Source organism: Mesocricetus auratus, unplaced genomic scaffold (genome assembly GCF_017639785.1).
Source record: "Mesocricetus auratus isolate SY011 unplaced genomic scaffold, BCM_Maur_2.0 Super-Scaffold_100007, whole genome shotgun sequence".
Lineage (NCBI taxonomy): Eukaryota > Metazoa > Chordata > Mammalia > Rodentia > Cricetidae > Mesocricetus > Mesocricetus auratus.
Window position 1 is genome coordinate 10918546 of NW_024429191.1, and position 18861 is coordinate 10937406.

Below are 18861 nucleotides of genomic sequence, written 5' to 3' on the forward strand. Positions count from 1 at the left end.
CTGGATATGTAGGGTGTCTGGATACCCAGAAGCCCTGTCAGGATAGTGCCTGCCTCCAGGCTTGTCAGTCCAGACTTGGGCGCTCTGTCCTCGGTGCACTGGCTCAGGGCTTGGTGGTGGCCATAGTTGTTGAACGCTCCCAGGGCTGTTTCCCATGCCACCTTTCGGGACCAGCTGAAGTCGCCGCTCCATTGGGTGTCCTCCCGGACTAAGTCCCAGTAGTGCTCACAGTCCACGCCACGCCTCCACCACAGCAAGACTTTGCCTGGCTCCGATTTCCTACTCTGACTACGGCGGCGTCCCTGTCTCCAGCTCGAAATCCTGCCATTACTCTTGTCTTTTGCCTCTCATCCCGCCCCACGTTAGAAACCCCGCCCCACACCGTGGCCCTGCCTCCACACCGAGACCCCGCCCACAGCCCTCCCCGCCCCACATCGCGGCCCCGCCCCCGCACTTCCGGGCGGCGCCGGCGGGGGCGCTCGGGCCTGGGCTTCAGCGCTCTGGGCTCAGGCTCCCGGCTCAGGGAAGCGCTTGCGGCCGTTGCGGCCGCCGCCGCAAGAGCCCGCTGAGGTCGGGCTGGAGCCTCCTTCCAGAGCGGGCTGGTGAGAGTGAGCAGCGGGTCTTGGCGGCGCTGTGCGGCCTGCCTCGCGACTCCTCTGGGCCACGGGTCGCCTAGCCGTCGCCGCCGCCGCGATGGGGGTCCCCCAGGGCCGCGCCCCCGCCGTGGCCCGCCCGCCGAGCCGCCGCTGAGCGCATGGGCCTCTCCGGGCCGGGAGTCAGGCCCCGGGCCGCGCCTCCACAGCCGCCGCGCGCTGGTGAGTAGTGGGGGTCGGCGGGCGCGCTCCTGTGGCGCGGAGGCCTGATGCCCGGGACTGCGGGAGTAGGCCGCGCTAGGCCGGCGGACCCGGACCCGGAAGAGAGGGGCGCGCGGGTTGCGGGCGGGAGGCGTGTCGGAACGCGGCCCGCGATGTGCGAGGTTGTGCTCTGCGCGTGGAGACCAGAGCTCCTAGGGGAAACTGAGCAGGAGAGGTGCAGGCTCCGCAGTACGTGTAGAGGCGTGGGGGCTGCGTGGTATGCTAGGCATATGGAGTGAAGGACTTCAGAGGCCGATGTGCCAGGGGAGGGGTGATAGTAGCGCATGGGGAAGGTAAAGGCCTATGTGAACAGGACAAGGGAGTAAGGAAGCCCTAGGATTCTAGGAATGATCTTCAGTTGGATGTGTGTTTGCTGAATGTGGTGCGCTTGCGGTTGTTCATGGGTCTGCGACACACTTAAGATGTGGGTGCTGAGGAGGTCCTGGTGCCAGACTCTGTGTGTGTCCTCCCTTTGCTTCATCCCCACAACTCCTGAGAAAAAGCTAAGGGAAGTAGGGATGAGTGAGACAAGAAGGGCACTCTGTGACTGTGCTGTGGTTCGTTCGGCTTGCCAGAACCACAGTTGTCCAGGTGTTCATTTCATGCCTTACTTACCCCCCCCCGAAAAAAAAAACCACCAAAATCTCCCAAAACCATAACCCAGAGCTGCACACTTTTAGTTGGGCATGAAGACAATAGAGAAGAAAAAAAAATCTACCAGCCTCAGATTTTTCTCAGCTCATCTCCAGGATCACTTAAGGGTTCTCATTATGTGTGTACTCCTCCCTTTTACTCTCAGACTGTTGGAGAACATGGAGTCTAACTTTACCTGAGAGAGACAGTACTAGCTGGTTTCAGTTTTAAAACTCAACTTCAGGATGAGAAAGTGTATGAAGCACAGGGATTTTGTTTGATTTTTCAGCAGGTGTTGTTTTGTCCTGTATGTTTCAGAGAAACAAAATGGGGTTATATTGGCTGTTAAGACTTTATGTGATGGGGACTGGAATAGATAGGAAATGATAGCCCTGACCTTTCAAGAATTTAATCATCAAGGGATATTTGTTAAAATGGTGTTCATGTTATTACTTCCACATTCAGTCAAACTCATAAGTTTGGAAGTTATGCTTGAATATAATAAATATATACACACATATCCAGGGCTGTGTTTGACAGTGTCAAAAGGAATTTCAAATATGATGTCATACTTGTATATTACCTTTATGGAGTCACTTTATAGGTGTTAGTTACAGATTTGAGGCCAGATTTGGTGCTATGGGCATTGGGCTCTTACTGAATTTTCATAGCTGTTTTATGTGTGGTGTTTCTGTATGTGCCTTAAATGCTAGATATCCTCTGTGGGAGTTCAGGGATTATTGGAAATTGGGATGTTTCAGCATTAGTAATTTGTGGGAATGTTCATGTACTTCTAGGGATAGGTGGCCAGGGGTGCAGGCCCTTTTTCTTGTGGTGATATCCTAGATAAGAGCATGGTAGACATGATGGGCTGGTGTGGCGCTTCAGACACCCAAGGTGCTTACTGAATGGAAACAGAGCCCCCAGAAAGTGACTGAGGTTAAAGAGAGGTATGGGGAGGTCTGCGAGCATCAGGACATCTTAGTCTTAGGGGCTGTGACCTTAAGAAACAGGCTGGTCCTGCTGAGGCTGAGATTATAACCTACCTAAGAAGTCATTAGCTGCAGAAATGTCATAATTGTGACCCACCTTTTATTTGTACATGCCTCTTCCTTCTAGCCATTAGTAATCTAGTCATCAGCATTGTTAGCAGGTAAAGTGTGTATTATGTGTGATGAGCACAGGATGGATTTCATGGAGGCCAGGGCTCAGCACTGTGGAGTGGTGACCAGGGAGAGCCACTCCCTTACTTTTGGTTGTAGATGGACATTGTGCTGTTTTTGTTTTGTGACAGCGTCTCTTGTAGCCCAGACTGATCTCTAACTCTTATGTAGTCAAGAATAACCTTGAATTCCTGATCTGCTTTTGCCTCCATTCAAAGGTGTGCAATACCACTCTCAGTTTCATGCAGTACTGGGATCTGGTGATGGAACACTGGCCTTAAGCTTGCTAAGGTAACATTCTACCATTTGATCTGCATCCCCAGTTCATGACCTTGAACTCTTGGTCAAGGTCTTGACTCTTCACCTTGCCAAGTCCTGGGATTGCAGATGTGTGCCAGTACACTGGCTTTATTTATATTGAGACAGGTTCTCATTTTGTAGCCCAGGCTAGTTTTGACTCAGGATGATCCTTCTGTGTCAGCCTCCTGAGTGCTGGGATTACAGACATGAACCACCGTGCTTGGCTTTTGTTTTAAGGATCTGTTTTTTACCCTCTGGCTTGTTTAGTGTTCCAGACAACCAACCCTGCCATAAGCCTCTCTCCAGCTCATTTTTAGTGGGTCCATTTGGGACAAGGCATGTGTGTTGTTATCTCCCCCTTTGAATAGGTTGAGAGGCATTGCTAGAGCTCAGGGGCTCTTTAGGCTCTCATGGGATGTAGCAGAAAGGACCAAAGATCATAGCAGAAGTTCCTATCCAAATACGAACAGGCTTGGTTCCAATCTCTAAAGGAGTGTAGGTTGTATGGCTTTCATCTGATTGAGCTAAACCATATTTCCTGTATGCTTCTTTAGCTAAAAAGCTAAAGTATTTGTAATTCATCTTTTTCCCTGTACCTTTTCTGCCTATGTTCCTAGCATTTGCTCTCAGAAGGGACTTTTCTTCCAAGAGAGAAATTAACAGTCAAGTACAGCTTGCTGCATCTCTAAGGTTCTTTATGTTGATGCACAGATGCCTCTACATATGGACTGTGTCCTTCCATCACTTCATCATATGGAAGGTGGCCCATGAACTTGGTCTCTTAGCTGTTGAGAGTTGGAAGGACATGCTGCTATGTGGTTGCTCATGTTAGGAGGCATATGAAGTATGAAAAGTGATAGAGCAGACAGGTTAGTGCAGAAACTGTTAAACTTGGAATGTGCCCATCCACCTTAGGATCTGTAGTGTGCCTCTTTGTTTCTGAGTGTCACTTGGGCAAGTGAGATGTTGTCTTGTGTGAGGGACCAGCTAGCTCACTGATGCTGGCAAATGGGTACAGAGGCACTCTTCCTTCTTCAGCTTTCCTGTCCACCAGACAGTCATTTCTTTAGTGCCAGGATGGGTGATCTTCAGGCCTCATCACTGAAGACATCTCCTGAAAGACCCATGTCCTCCATGATCCAGGCTTTGACTTAGTGTGAGAGGCTTTTTTTTTTTTTTTTTTTTTTGCTTTTTCAGGACAGGGTTTCTCTGTGGCTTTGGAGACTGTCTTGGAACTAACTCTTGTAGACCAGGCTGGTCTGGAGAGGCATTCTTGTAAAAGTTTCCAGAAATTGTCTTAATGATAGAACAAAACTTCTGGCCCAAATATGTCTCTGCTGGAAGTCTGCACTGAGTCGCTGCTCCAAGTGGGAGTGGGGGGGGCATCACTGCACATCTCAAGAGAACCTCTGGTGTTTCCATGAACCACCTTTCCTAATCCTTGTCCTCTTAATGGTTTCAACAGGACAGATTGATTCCCTTGGGAGCTGTAAGTACTGAGGTATTAGGGTGCAGCGCTCATTGTTCACTGACGCAGAGTCCCAAAATGAATGTCCAGGAGCAGGGTTTCCCCTTGGACCTCGGAACAAGTTTCACTGAAGATGCCCCCCGGCCCCCAGTGCCTGGAGAAGAGGGAGAACTGGTATCTACTGATTCAAGGCCTGTTAACCACAGTTTCTGCTCTGGGAAAGGTGCCAGCACTAAAAGTGAGACCTCAACAGCTACCCCAAGACGTTCAGATCTGGATCTGGGATATGAGCCTGAGGGCAGTGCCTCCCCCACCCCACCATACTTGAGGTGGGCTGAGTCACTGCATTCCTTATTGGATGACCAAGATGGAATTAGCCTGTTCAGGACTTTCCTGAAGCAGGAGGGCTGTGCTGACCTGCTGGACTTCTGGTTTGCCTGCAGTGGCTTCAGGAAGCTTGAGCCTTGTGACTCAAATGAGGAGAAGAGGCTGAAGCTGGCAAGAGCCATCTACCGAAAGTACATCCTGGATAGCAATGGCATTGTGTCCAGACAAACCAAGCCAGCCACTAAAAGCTTCATAAAGGACTGTGTCATGAAGCAGCAGATCGATCCTGCCATGTTTGACCAGGCACAGACAGAAATCCAGTCCACTATGGAGGAGAATACCTACCCTTCCTTCCTTAAGTCTGACATTTATTTGGAATACACAAGGACAGGCTCAGAGAGTCCGAAGGTTTGCAGTGACCAGAGCTCAGGGTCTGGGACAGGGAAGGGCATGTCTGGATACCTGCCTACTTTGAATGAAGATGAAGAATGGAAATGTGACCAAGATGCAGATGAGGATGATGGCCGAGACTCTGTCCCCCCCAGCAGGCTCACCCAGAAGCTGCTATTGGAGACTGCTGCCCCGAGGGCCCCCTCAAGTAGACGGTACAGCGAAGGCAGAGAGCTCAGGTGAGTTCGGCACAGGGTGTCCATTTTCTATACACACCTCGGAGACCTGGCAAAGGAGCAAGGGAAAGGTGGTAACAGGTGGCCTTGTGTTCAACCCCAGCTGAAATCTCTCTCTACCGCTGCTCTTGTTGAATTACGTGTGGTTCTATTTCCTACTTAGATATCTTCATGCTTGTCATTAGGTACCTTTTTATATTTACAGAGTTGAGAATGCAACAAGCAAGACTTAGGTGTAATCCCACCTACTTGGGAAATTGAGGACGGAGGATCAAAAATTGTCAGTCTGGGCAACTTGTAGAAATTCAAAATGAAAAGTTGTGAAGGCTTATCGGCGTTCCTGCATAGCATGCTGGAAACCCTCCTATAGTTCCCTCTTTAGTAACACATGTACTACTAAAGATAGGTCTTTGTGAATTATTAGAAACATGGAAATTCTTAGAAGTCATGTTTAAACTTTACCCTTGAGCACAAAATTCATGTGGTCTTTCATAAAAGAGGGACCAGATCGGAGTCAGACACTCTAACCCTTAACAATGGGAGGGGAATACATTCAAATGCACAGAAAATTCTAATTGATCTGAAGAGGGCTTCAGATCCCTTGGGACTGGCTGGAGTTAACAAACACTTGCAAGCCACCATGTGGATGCTGGGATTCAAACCCTGGCCCTCTAGAAGAGCAACAAGTGCTGTTAACTGCCAAGCCATCTTTCCAAAATCCACCCTCCCATACCTTACTATTTTAATCAATCTTTTGGATTTTTCCTGAAGGATGAGACAGTAGTGGGACAGTTTCTGTGTAGTCAGTTGTTGGGAGGTTCAGAGGTTCAGAAACTCCTGATGTCTGGGCTTGGAATTCCAGAATTGGCATTTCCCCTCCATGGTATGGTCAGCAAATATCAGCCCAAGGGTACAACTGGAGAACAGCAGTGCTCTCATGTGACTGTAGCTTTGAAAGTTGTTTCTTCACCTTTCTGTTTTAATATTTTTTTTACATTTATTCCTCTGTGTGTGTGTGTGTGTGTGTGTGTGTGTGTGTGTGTGTGTGTGTGTATGTGTGTGCTTCAAGTATGGGGGTGGGGAGGCACTGCCCTCAGGCTCATGTGTGTGCAAATGTGGTAAGAGAATTACTTGCAGGAGTTGCTTCTCCTTGTGAGTTCTAGGGGTTGAACTCAGTTATTAGGATTGGTGACAGCCTCCTTTACCTGCTAACCTGTCTTGGCAGCCCAAGCTTTACCTTTTTTTTAAAACTTAGTATCATGGTAACAGGAAGCTTGTTTGGCTGCCTTGGTGCTTGTTTTACTTGTAGGCGGAGTTTGTGTTTCCTGCTTATTTCCCTAGAGCTGATGACTAGAGACTTAACTTAGCTTATCATTGATCTCAACATGAAAACCTTTCCCAGGTGCTGATATGGTTGGTGTTTAGAACCCATACTGAGCCAGCATGGTGGGTTATCAAGAAAGCAGGTTCATTGAACTATAAAGAAAAGCTACACGAGAGACCTTGTCCTCAAAAAGACAAAAACAATAAAAATTATGGCTACAGCTACGTGGTGGTGGTACACACCTTTGATTCCAGCTACCAGGAAGCAAAGGCTGGTGGATCTGAGTTTGAGGCCAGCCTGGTCTACAGAGGGAGAATCAAAATTGGTCACTGGCAAAGCTACAGAACTTACATTTCTTTGGTGTAAGTTCAAAGTAGACTGTTGAACTGTATTTTATTCATTGTCATTAGCCAAGTGCTATTTACTTAGTAAGATTTTTTTTCCTCCGAGATAGGGTTGTTGTCTTGACTGTCCTGGAACTTGTTCTGTAGACCAGGCTAACCTCAAACTCAGAGATTCATCTGCTTCTGCTTCCCAAATGCTGGGATTAAAGATGGTTACCACCACACCTCAACTATTTAGCATTTTTTTTTGAGACAGGGTCTCATGCACCCCAGGTTGGCCTAAAAAATTCCCTGTGTAACTGAGAATAACTTGAACTTTTTGTCAGTTTATGTAGTGCTGAAGATTCATCCTGAGGCAATGGTTGTTGACAGACATTTGACCAACTGAGCTACATTTTTAGCACTTGATTTATTTTTTGAGACAAGATCTCTTATAGCCCTCAAATGATGACTTTGAATTTTTTATCCTCCACCTTTCAAGTGGTGAGATTACTGGCAAACTCACCACACCTCGTTTCCAACATGGTTTTTTGTTGTTGTTGTTGTTGACTGTAGTATTTGTTCATGTTTTTTGTTTGCGGTGTTAATGATCTAATTCAAGTCCTCATGCATTAGAGGCAAGTGCTTATCAATAAGTTACTTCCCTCCAACAATGTAAATTGGATACAATCTGCTTGTCATGCAAGGGACTGTAGTTAGGAAGCACCAGGCTGGGAATAAGAAAACCCAGTCCACTGGCATTAAATTTTGACTGAATTGGCTGCTGTTTCATGTGCTTTGAACAGAAATTCAACACTTACCCACCCACCTACCCACCTTTCCCTCCCTCCCTCCCTCTCTCCCTCCCTCCCTCCCTCCCTCCCTCCCTCCCTCCCTCCCTCCCTCCCTCCCTCCCTCCCTCGAAAAAGAGTCTTACTATGTAGCCCTGGAAAATTTAGAACTCTAAACCAAGTTGGCCTCAAAACTCTCAAAGATCCTCCTGCTTCTTCTGGCTCTTCAGTGCTGGTATTAAAACTAAAAGCATGTGCCACCACACCTGACGAGCACATTTCTTTATAGTCCAGTGAACCTGCTTTTTTTTTTTTTTTTTTTTAAGACAGGCTTTCTCTTGTAACAACCCTGGCTGTCCTGAAACTTGCTTTGTAGACCAAGCTGGCCTTAGACTCACAGAGATCTTCCTTCTTCTGCCTCCCAGTTCTGGGATTAAAGGGCATGTGTGACCACTGCCCAGCAAACCTTTCTTTCTTTCTATTTATTTATTATGTATACAGGTTTTTTTTTATGTGTGTACATGCTTGTACCCCAGGAGAAGGCATCAGACCTCATTATAGATGGTTGTGAGCCAACATGAGGTTGCTGGGAATTGAACTCAGGACCTCTGGAAGAGCAAGTAGTGCTCTTAACCTCTGAGCCATCTCTCCAGGCTGCAAACCTGCTTTCTTGACAGCCCGCTTGGTTGGATCCCTTGTGATGGAGGTGGCAGACTCTCTGAACTTTTGCTCTAGCTACCTTTGTTTACTAGTGTTTCCCACAGGCTTGTAGTGAGAGGAACATTTATGCTACTATGTCGTCCTGCTGGTCCCTGAATTCTTTTTTTTTTTTTAAGATTTATTTATTTGTTATGAACACAACATCTTGCCTCCATGTATGTCTGCATGCCAGAAGAGGACACCTGGTCCCTGAATTCTTAGAGCAGTGATTCTCAACCTGTAGGTCACAACCTCTTATGGGTTGTCAAATGACCCTTTTATAGGATCACATAACAGTAGCAAACTTACAGTTATAAAGTAGTAATGAAAATAATTCTGTGGTCGTGGGGGGTGTCACCATAACATGAAGAACTGTATTAAAGGATCCCAACATTAGGAAGGTTGAGAACTACTGACTAAGCCTGATGTTAGGAATTAGGTAAAGAAAGGTTGATGCTAGCAAGTGTTCACTAGAGAAGGAGGGTCTGGAACTAAATCTTCCTGGGTGATAACTTGACTGTGGATAGCAAGTTAATGAAATGCAAAGGGCCAGATGTAGTAAAGCATGATACCAACAGACTTGGGTCACTGGCCTCCTTGCTTTGTGTCTCTGATTTGGTGCTCTGCTGTGCTTTTGTTTTGACAGGGTTCATTCTGTGTCAGTGCATGTACATAGATGATTTGAGGCTTAGTTCTTTCAAAACTGAGAAGGTGCAATACTCTCAGCTGAAACCAAGAAAACACACTACTCTTTTTTTCTTTTAAAGATTTATTTATGTATTCAGTGTTCTGTCTGCATGTGTCCCTACAGACCAGAAGAGGGCACCAGATCCTAGTACAGATGGTTGTGAGCCACCATGTGGTTGCTGGGAATTGAACATTACTCTGGATTGGGTTTTAAGTTTATTATACTTATGCAGAACACTTCTTTGGCTTGGGCCTAGATGTCATAGAATACTTTTGGCATTTGCTTTGCTTCTTAATTTTTTTCTTTCTAATTTACCCCTCTATATTCGAGATTGAACCTAAACCACTGAACTATGTACTCAGACCTTCATTTTTTTAAATTTTGAGATGAGGTACAAAAAACAAAAAGATCATTCAGTGAGTAAAGGCATTTGCCACACATCTTGGCACCTGAGTTTGATTCCTGGGACCTATGTAAAGCTGGTTGGAGAGAACTGACAGCAAAAGTTGTCCTTTGACCTCTACACACATGTAATACACACCCTCTTCCCAATAATAATAAGTAAAAAAGTTAAAAACCAAAATAAATTTGAGATGGTGTCACTGAATTGCTCAGACTGAACTTAAACTCTCTCTTAGCCCAGGCTGACCTTGAACTTGTGATCTTTTTCCCTTAGTCTCTTGAGCAGTTGAGATTACAGAATGGACCACCAGGCCCAGCTCCTTTGTTCATTGTTTGTTTTTTTTGAGACAGGGTTTCTCTGTGTAACAGTCCTGGCTGTTGTGGAACTCACTGAGATCCACCTGCCTCTGCCTCCTGAGTGTGGGGATTAAAGGCCAATGCCATCACTGCCCAGCTCTTTGTTCATTCCTGGAGAAGACCTTTCTGTTTATTGCCTTTGTGTGTGAATTTTGGGTCTAACTTAGATTGGTTTATCACCCGCCTGCCCTCCTGGTCCCTACCTACCTTGTGCTGAGACCTATATCTGAGGAATCAGGCATGTTAGGCTGATGCTTTGCTGCTGAGCTACATACATTCTTAGCTTAATTTCCGGGGGGGGGGGTGGCACACATAAGTTCTTTTCTTTTTTTTTTTTTTTAGACTGGGTTTCTCTGTGTAGCCCTGGCTGTCCTGGAACTCCATGTTCAGTGGGCCAGGGTGCCTGCCTCAGCATCCTGAGTGCTGAGGTTAAAGGCATGCACCACCAGCTTCTGTAAAAACCCAGAATTTTTATTATTTTTGTTTTTTTGAAGACATGGTCGCTCATGTAGCCTAGGCTGGCCTAGAACTTTCTGTATAGCCAGGGCTGATTTTGAACTTCGTTCTCTCCTGTCTTCACCTTCCAAATCTTGAGATTTCAGGTATGTGTCACCACACCTGGGCTCTTTCTCTCTTGTTATTTGTTTTTGTTGCTTTTTAAAAATTTTAAGGTGTATGCGTCTGTGTGTGGCAGTGCAGTACCTACAAAGCCAGAAGAGGGAGTTGGATACTCTGGATATGGAGTTACAGGAAGTTTTGTGAGCCACCTTACATGGGTGTTGGGAACTGAACTTCAGTCTGCAAGAATAGTATGGACTCTTAACCCTGGAGTCATCTTTCTAGTCTCCTTTGTCTTTTCTTCTTCCTGTCTCCCTTTCTTTCACAGGGTCTCACCTTATATGCCTGGCCAACCCAGAACTCATTATGTAGATCTGCCTCACGAGTGCTGCGATTAAAAGTGTGTGCTACCACATTGGATCCCTTTTTTCTTTTTGAGACAGGGTTTTGCGTTTTAAAAAAAATTATTTTATGTGCATTGGCATTTTGAATGTATGTACATCTGTGTGAGGGTGTTTGGTTCCCTGGAACTTGAGTTACAGATAGTTGTGAGATGCTATGTGGGTGCTGGGAAATAAACCTGGGTCCTCTGGAAAGCAGTCAGTGCTCTTAACCACTGAACCATCTCTTGAGCCTCCTGCCATCTCTCAGGCCTTCCAGGTTCTTACTTTTAGCCAAGTGGTCTTGAACTCAGCCTCCTAAGTACTGGGATTATAAGAGTGTGTCTCAATATCCACTTACCATCTGTCTGTTGTTGTTGTTTCATTTTATTTATATGTCTTTGTGTTGTGTATATGTGCATGTAGCATATGAATGTCAGGGGACAATTTGTAAGAGTCTATTGTCTCCTACCACATGGGTCCTAGGGATTGGACTCAGATTGGCAGCCTTGGCAGCTAAGCTAGCTCCTTTACCCATTAGTCTGTTTCTTAAAGGCTTGACATCCACAATGGATTTTCTTTTGTTGTTGATTTTCATGTTTTAGACTTACTATTTTATTTGTTGGTGTGTGGGCATAAGTTTATGAATGTGTACTGCATGTAGGAAGGCACCTTTAGAGGTCAGAAGAAGGTATTGGATTTCCTGGAACTAGAATCATAGATGGTTGTAAGCCTTATGTACCGTCTCTATAGCCCATAGTTTTAGCAGGTATGAGTTAGGATCCTGGCAGTTTTCTGAATGGTTTGGCACTCAGGCCCTAGGATTATGACACACTTAACTGGCAGGCGTGGGTATTACTCTCCTTGGTAGGTGAGCCTGACCCACAAGTGTCATTTGATATTGTTCTGGGTTCCCCAACAGGTCTTAATGAGCAGGTCTGAAGTAAGCATTGCCCTTTGGCTGCTGGTTTTAACCCTCAACTTCCCAAATGCTCTATTTCATTTATGTTTGCTACTCTTACCATTCTTGTTAGCTGTGTCCTTCCCTGTACATAGAGTCTCCTGGATCTTTTCCTAATGTTTTTCTGGGCCAAAAGGCCAAGAAGCTATGAGAAAGGTATAGTCCGCTGAGCCTGAGTTTGAAGACACAGCACAGGATGTCTTATACTGACTTGGCCTGTGGTACATCTTTTATGGCCAATTGTGACAAAAGATAGTTCATGCTTTAGTCTGGCCTCCTTGCAGCCCTCCTATATTCTCTGCTATTGCCTTTAGGCATAGGACTGAGGGGGAGAGCAAGTGCCCTTTGCTGTTCCTACCATTTTCCAGATGTCTGGCTGGTTCTATGAAGTGAACCCCCCTCCCCCACATACACACAGGGTTTCTTAGTGTAGCCCTGGAACTCATTCTGTAGACCAGGCTGGCCTTGAACTCACAGAGATCTGCCTGGCCTGCCTTTGCCTCCCGAGTGCTGGAATTATGGGCATGAACCACCACTGCTATGAACTCACAGAGATCCACCTGTCTCTACCTCCCAATTGCTGGGATTAAAGGTGTGTGCCACCAACACCCGGCTAACTTTGTGTTATTCTTTGTGGGTGCAAGCATGTATACCATAGCGTGTATGATTGTGTATGTCAGAGAGCTTTTTGGAATCCATTCTCTTTCCAGCCTTATGTGGATCTCAGGGGTTACACTCAGATTGCCAGGCTTGTTCAATAAGTACATTTACTCGCCGAGTCATCTCAGCAGCACTCAAATTTTTTTTGTTGTTCATGAATATCCAATGAAAAATGTAAACATTATTTCTGAACTAGTAAGTAGAAGAACTGCCTTTACACTTTAAGCTGTTTTGATGTGCTCACACTTCTTAGTCCCAGCAGAGGCAGAAGATCTATTAGTTCATAGAGAGAGCCTGTCTGTCTTTTCTTCTTCTTCTTCTTCTTCTTCTTCTTCTTCTTCTTCTTCTTCTTCTTCTTCTTCTTCTTCTTCTTTTTTGGTTTTTTGAGACAGGGTTTCTCTGTGGCTTTGGAGGCTGTCCTGGAACTAACTCTTTTTTTTTTGTTTTTTGTTTTTGTTTTTGTTTTTTCGAGACAGGGTTTCTCTGTGGCTTTGAAGGCTGTCCTGGAACTAGCTCTTGTAGACCAGGCTGTCCTCGAACTCACAGAGATCCGCCTGCCTCTGCCTCCCAAGTGCTGGGATTAAAGGCGTGCGCCACCACTGCCCGGCTTTCTTCTTCTTCTTTTTGAGACAGAGTTTCTCTGTCTTAACAGCCTGACTGTTGTTCTGGGAGTAACTCAAGGTTTTTAGACCAAGCTGGACTCAGAGATCTACCTGCCACTGCCTCCTGAGTGCTAGGATTAAAGGTGTGGGCCACCATACCTGGCTTGGGACAGTCTTAAAAGAAAGAGAGGAGAGAAAGTTTTGTTTGGGGCTAGTAAGATGACTCTAGTTGAGAGACTGCCTCTGAACCTGAGATCTGAGTTCATTTTGTGGGATCCACTTAGTAAAAGGAGAGAAATGACTTCCATGAGTTGTTCTCTGATATCTACAAGCATACCATGTCACACACTCAACCACATACATGAATACACATCCCCACATGTAGTAATAAATAATACTTAACGTTCATGGTGAATTTAGAGACCTTAGGTTAAGCTGGGGAGGGGGGTGGCACATGCCTTTAGTCCCAGTGAACTATATGAGACCAGCCTGGTCTACAAATTGGAAAAAAAAAAGGAAAAAGAAAGGAACCCTAGTTTATTAAGCTTACAGACTATATTTTGTGGGATTGACTACCTTCCTACTCTGTTGTGACAGTGGAGAATTTTCTGTGTTTTATGTTAAATGAGTGATGAAATAAGGGCCTGAAGAAAGAGGTGCCTTAGAGAAGCCATAGATAATGAATGGGAGGTGCTGAGAGTGCCACCAGATGCCTGTAGGTTTCAGCCCCTACTTGGGCATTTAGCCTCCTGAATAAAGCTTGTGTTAGATACTGTAGACACATCTGGGTTGCACATGATGGAGGATGATACATTGAATATTCTAACACTAGGTCTTCCTCTGCCCCAACTTGTTCTTTTAAGCTTTCTTATATCAGAAGTGGCAGAACCATCCATTCCTCAACCCAAACCCTGCTCGCCCACCCACATCAGGTTAGCAGCATTACTGGTCCTATTTCTATGTAGAATGATGTTTGATCTACATCTATCTCTATTTGCCCTTCTCATTGTTCTGCTGGATCACCACAGGAACCTCCTGACAAAGTCCTACTTTCCCAGTTTTGGAGCTATTTCTTTGTCTTGAGACAGAGTTTCTCTGTGCTGCCTTGGTTGTCCTGGAACTCACCTTGTAGACCAGGTTGGCCTCGAACTCTGAGATCCACCTGCCTCTTCCTCTGAATTGCTAGGATTAAAGGTGTGTGCCCCCAGTGCCTAGCTGGTAGAGCAGTTAATAAAGATACCTATTCCTTTTACCAGTGCTGCAGAGACTTCCCATGAGTCCTAATGTATCCACCATACTGTCTGTACCTATACTTGCCTGTCATCAGGTGACCTTCTCTTCTTTAGTTATGCAAAGCTCCATAGTCTGACAGAACTCCATGGCATCCATGAAATACTATGTGTACAAGTCAGACAGAGAGATGGGGATCAACTCCAGTCCTTAGCTCCCAGGCCTTGTGATGCTGGTACCTGGTACTGTTTTGTTGGGTTTATGAAAGGAAAGTACTGACAGGCAACACAGGACTGAACTCTTTATAGAAACTGTCTGTGTGGACCATGCTAGCTTGGCTCTTACCCACACGAGTGTTTGAAGAGAGCAAGGTTTATGTATTTGTCACAGGTGCCAGCATGTGTACACTTCATTGTGGCATCAGTATGGTCTCTCCTGGAATTATGCTGTATCTGTAGGCCAAATGCCTGATGACTCTGCCTGTCATTGTGTCAATGTGCAAATCAGACATGAAAATTCAAGTTTGACCAGGCATTGGTGGCATACGCCTTTAATTTAGCACTCAGGAGGCAGAGGCAGGCGGATCTCTGTGAGTTCGAGGCCAGCCTGATCTACTGAGTGATTTCCAGGACAGCCTCTAAAGCTACAGAGAAATCCTTCTCGAAAAACAAAACAAAAAAAGAAAGAAAATTCAAGTTTAGACTGGGTGTGGTGGTACATGCCTTTAATTCCAGCACTTGGGAGGCAGTGGCAGTTGGATCTGTGTGAGTATGATGCCAGCCTGGTCTACAGAGTGAGTTCCAGGGACGGCCAGGGCTACACAGAGAAACCCTGTTTCAAAAAAGAAAAAACATTTCAAGTTTGGCCTGTGCTGTCTGAGTATGTCAATCTTTCTTTCTTTTTTAATTTTTATTATGTATGCATATAGTGTTCTATGCTTAGACACCAGAAGAGGGCACCAGATCTCATTACAGATGGTTGTGAGCCACCACCATGTGGTTGCTGGGAATTGAACTCAGGTCCTCTGGAAGACCAGGCAGTGCTTTTAACCTCTGAGCCATCTCTCCAGCCCCCTATGTTAATCTTTCTACAATTTGGATTTCATGTGTTAGTTTATCCTGCAGCTCTTGGTTGTGTCTGAGTATGGCTCTAGGCTAAGGATCTGTGCCCTGCACGGGAGGAAATCAGCTTTGCTTTTCCCACTGTATCTCACTGGTAAGAACACCACTTTGCAAGTCATACAACACCTTAGAGTTATGAATTCCTAAAGTATGTGATCTACAGAAACATTCAGGGTAAGTCTTTAGTCACTTTTGTGGGGCAGGCAACTTTCTGACCTTAAATATAGATAGCCTTCTACTTAAGCATCTTTCTGTGGAGCTAGAAATTTAGTGCATTGGCTGGAGCCCTAGTCTTCCCCGTCCCTGCACTGTGGTCCCAGCCTTCTATAGGTCATTGATAAGTCTAGAAAATGAGTGCAGGGGCTGGAGAGATGGCTCAGAGGTTAAGAACACTGACTGCTCTTCCAGAGGTCGTGAGTTCAATTCCCAGCAACCACATGGTGGCTCACAACCATCTACAATTCAATCTAGTGCCCTCTTCTGGTACGTAGGCAGAACACTGTATATGTATTAAATAAATAAATAAATAAATAAATCTTAAAAGAAAAGAAAATGAGTGCAGTTGTTGTTTGGTTGGGTGGTACAGCCCATACTGCATGTCTCTTCCTGGGTGGGTGCTGTCATCATCATCTGCCAGCCAGGGAAATTCTGACTATGGTGGGTTTCTCTAAGCTCTGTGCTCCTTTGAGTAATGTGTAGTATAAATGGGTTTTGTTTTTTTTTTTCAGGTGGGGGTATTGATCTCCAAATTATTACTAATGTATCTCTAGTCTGCTGGGCATATTTTTCTCAGGCAGACGTTCAAGCATCTCTATAGAGTGTTAAGTTTCCCTCTGCTCTCCTTTGTCAGGGTTATTTCCTCAGGGATGATGTTCTGTACTGTTGGCTGTAGGGACTTCTTTCTTCTTTGTCTATGTGTTTATAATTAGAAAGTAGGTTTTTTTTTTCTGTGTATGTACGTTTGCTTGTGTCTGCATGAATATAGAGTTCTGAGATTGATACTGAGAGTCTTGATTGCTATTTATTTGTTCTTTTTCGAGACAGGGTTTCTCTGTATTGTTTTGGAGCCTGTCCTGGAACTTGCCCTGTAGACCAGGTTGGCCTCGAATTCACAGAGATCCGGCTGCCTCTACCTCCCGAGTGCTGGCATTAAAGGTGTGCACCACCAACACCCAACTGATTGCTTTTTAGTTTTAACCTTGTTCATTGAGGCACAATCAACTCAACCCAGAGTTTGCCAATATGGCTAGCCAACTTACTCCATGGATCCCCTGTCTCTGCCTTCCAAGCACTTGACATTTACATGAGCGCTGGGGATCTGAACCCTGTTCCTATATTTTGGAAGCAAATGCTTTAACTTTTGAGCCATTTCCCCAGTCCAGAAAGTACATTATTTTTAAAAAAAGTTTTGAGAAGACTGATAGATGGTTCAGTGGTTGAAAGCACTGACTGTTCTTTCAAAGAGACTGGGATCAACTCCCAGCTCCTACAACTTTTATAATATTTGTAACTCCAGTTCTGGGGGATCTGATGCCCTCTTCTGACCTCTATGAGAACCAGGCATGCACATGGTGTTCAGACATATACAGGCAAAATACCCATATATATGTTATAAAATAATGGTTATTGACTTAGCTTGGCATGGTAGTTCATAACTTTAATGCCATCCTAGCACTTGGGAGGCTGAGGTAAGAATATTGCTTTTGTTAAAGACCAGCAGGGTCAACAGAGTCTCAAAAAGGCAAAAGTAAACCAGAAAAAAAATTTACAAAGGCCTGTATTTTATTATATTTATTTATTCAATCACTTATTTTGTTTTGCACATGTACCCATCCTCTACATTTTATATAGCTTGCCCCCTCCCTAAACACAGGTTTCTCTTTGTAGCCCTGACTGTCATGGAACTCATTCTGTAGATCAGGCTGACCTTGAATTTAGAGATTAGTCTACTTCTGCTTCCTGAGTTCTGGGTATATACTACCACCACTCAGTCTTTTTTTTTTTTTTTTGGTTTGTCTAGACAGGGTTTCTCTGTATTGTTTTGGAGGCTGCCGGTCCAGCCAAATAAAGGCTGTCAGTAGCAAGCAAAGCGGCCCACATCCCAGACAAAACTAGGAAAAAAAGCTTCAAGGCCACAGAGCAGTTGGGCCTCACAGTGAGACAGGGCACCACTGCACCAATCAGCTCAGAGCTCCCAGCGGGCACCTGAAGGATTGAGCCAGGGCTCCAGAATCCACTCTTCAAGTCTCAGCTGATCCAGTGAGGGGTCAGCATCCTAGGGCCTAGGGCCAACACAAAAGAATGCTCACTAGGCTAGGGCCTAGGGCCTTTAGATGAGGAGGGCACACCAGTAGGGAAGTGTGTGCTTCTGGGGTCACACCTCATACAGACACTTCCCAGGATCTTTGGCTCCAACAGAGAATGAGGGACAGTGCGCAGCACCCCAGGGTCTTATCAGCCATTAAGCCATCTTCCCAGCGCCCCTCCCCCATTTTTAAATTTAATTTAATGTGTATCTATGTTTTTCATGTATGTATGTATTCACATACAATCTGTGAGTACATGGAGCCTTTGGAAGCCTAAGAATCAGATTCCCCAGGAACTGGAGTCACAGACTGTTTTTAATTGCCATGTGGGTGCTAGGAATCAAACCTCAGTTCTTAGCAAGAATAAATGCTCTTAACTGCTGAGCCATTTTCCCAGCCTTTTTGTTAATCATATACTCTTTACCAATTTGAAGTATACTATACACTGTAATACATAAGTGATAAATTAGTTCTCTCTGAAGACCTGTTTCCCAACGCTTTCTGTGTTCCTGCTCAAGCTGAGAGTTACCCTTAGACATTTTGTGGCTCTGAATGCTGTAGTACTAGGTGCTGTGTTGCCTTGGTTTTGTGGTAGTGTGTCTGGTGTTCAATATTATGGTACTGGGTGCACAGTGTCAGCAGTTTGAGTGGTCCTGGATGCTATGCTTCTGAGATGCTGTATTATGGTGTGTTGTGCTCAATGCTGTGGTATTGCAGTATTGTTGAGTGCTGTGGTACTACTGGGTATTGGGTTAGTAGTATATGTGATATTGTTGATGTTCTTGTGTACAGTTATCAAACATTCAGTGTAGAGTCTCTCGAGTTTGATGCATTATGCCTTTATGCTGGAGTTGATCTAAACTGGTAATCTGTTCTGTGGCTACGACTTGTTTCCCAGGATGGCTTTTATTTGAGACAGAATCTTGCTATGTAGCCTAGCTTAGCCCAGGACTCAAGGTGTGATCCAGGCTAGCCTCAAACTCAACAGAGATCCTCTTGCTTCCACCTCCTGAGTGCTAATGGTATTACAGGTGTCAGATAACACACTTGGCTTTCTTGTTTTCCTTTAAGGTGCTGGTATTGAATCT

The 18861-nt window shown here is 45.2% G+C and overlaps 1 protein-coding gene across 2 annotated transcripts in view; it reads left to right on the forward strand.

The window, feature by feature from the left end:
- Positions 1 to 454: 454 nt before the first annotated feature.
- Positions 455 to 18861, forward strand: part of Axin1 (axin 1) — a 46905-nt gene continuing 28498 nt past the window's right edge. Inside the window, exons 1-2 of one of the 2 annotated variants that reach the window (XM_005081554.4) lie at positions 455 to 815; positions 4416 to 5374. In XM_005081554.4, coding sequence (XP_005081611.1) covers positions 4497 to 5374 — 878 coding nt within the window. In that variant the 5' untranslated portion in view covers positions 455 to 815; positions 4416 to 4496. The remainder of the gene's footprint in view (positions 816 to 4415; positions 5375 to 18861) is intronic. The other variant, XM_005081555.4, reaches the window with a different exon arrangement.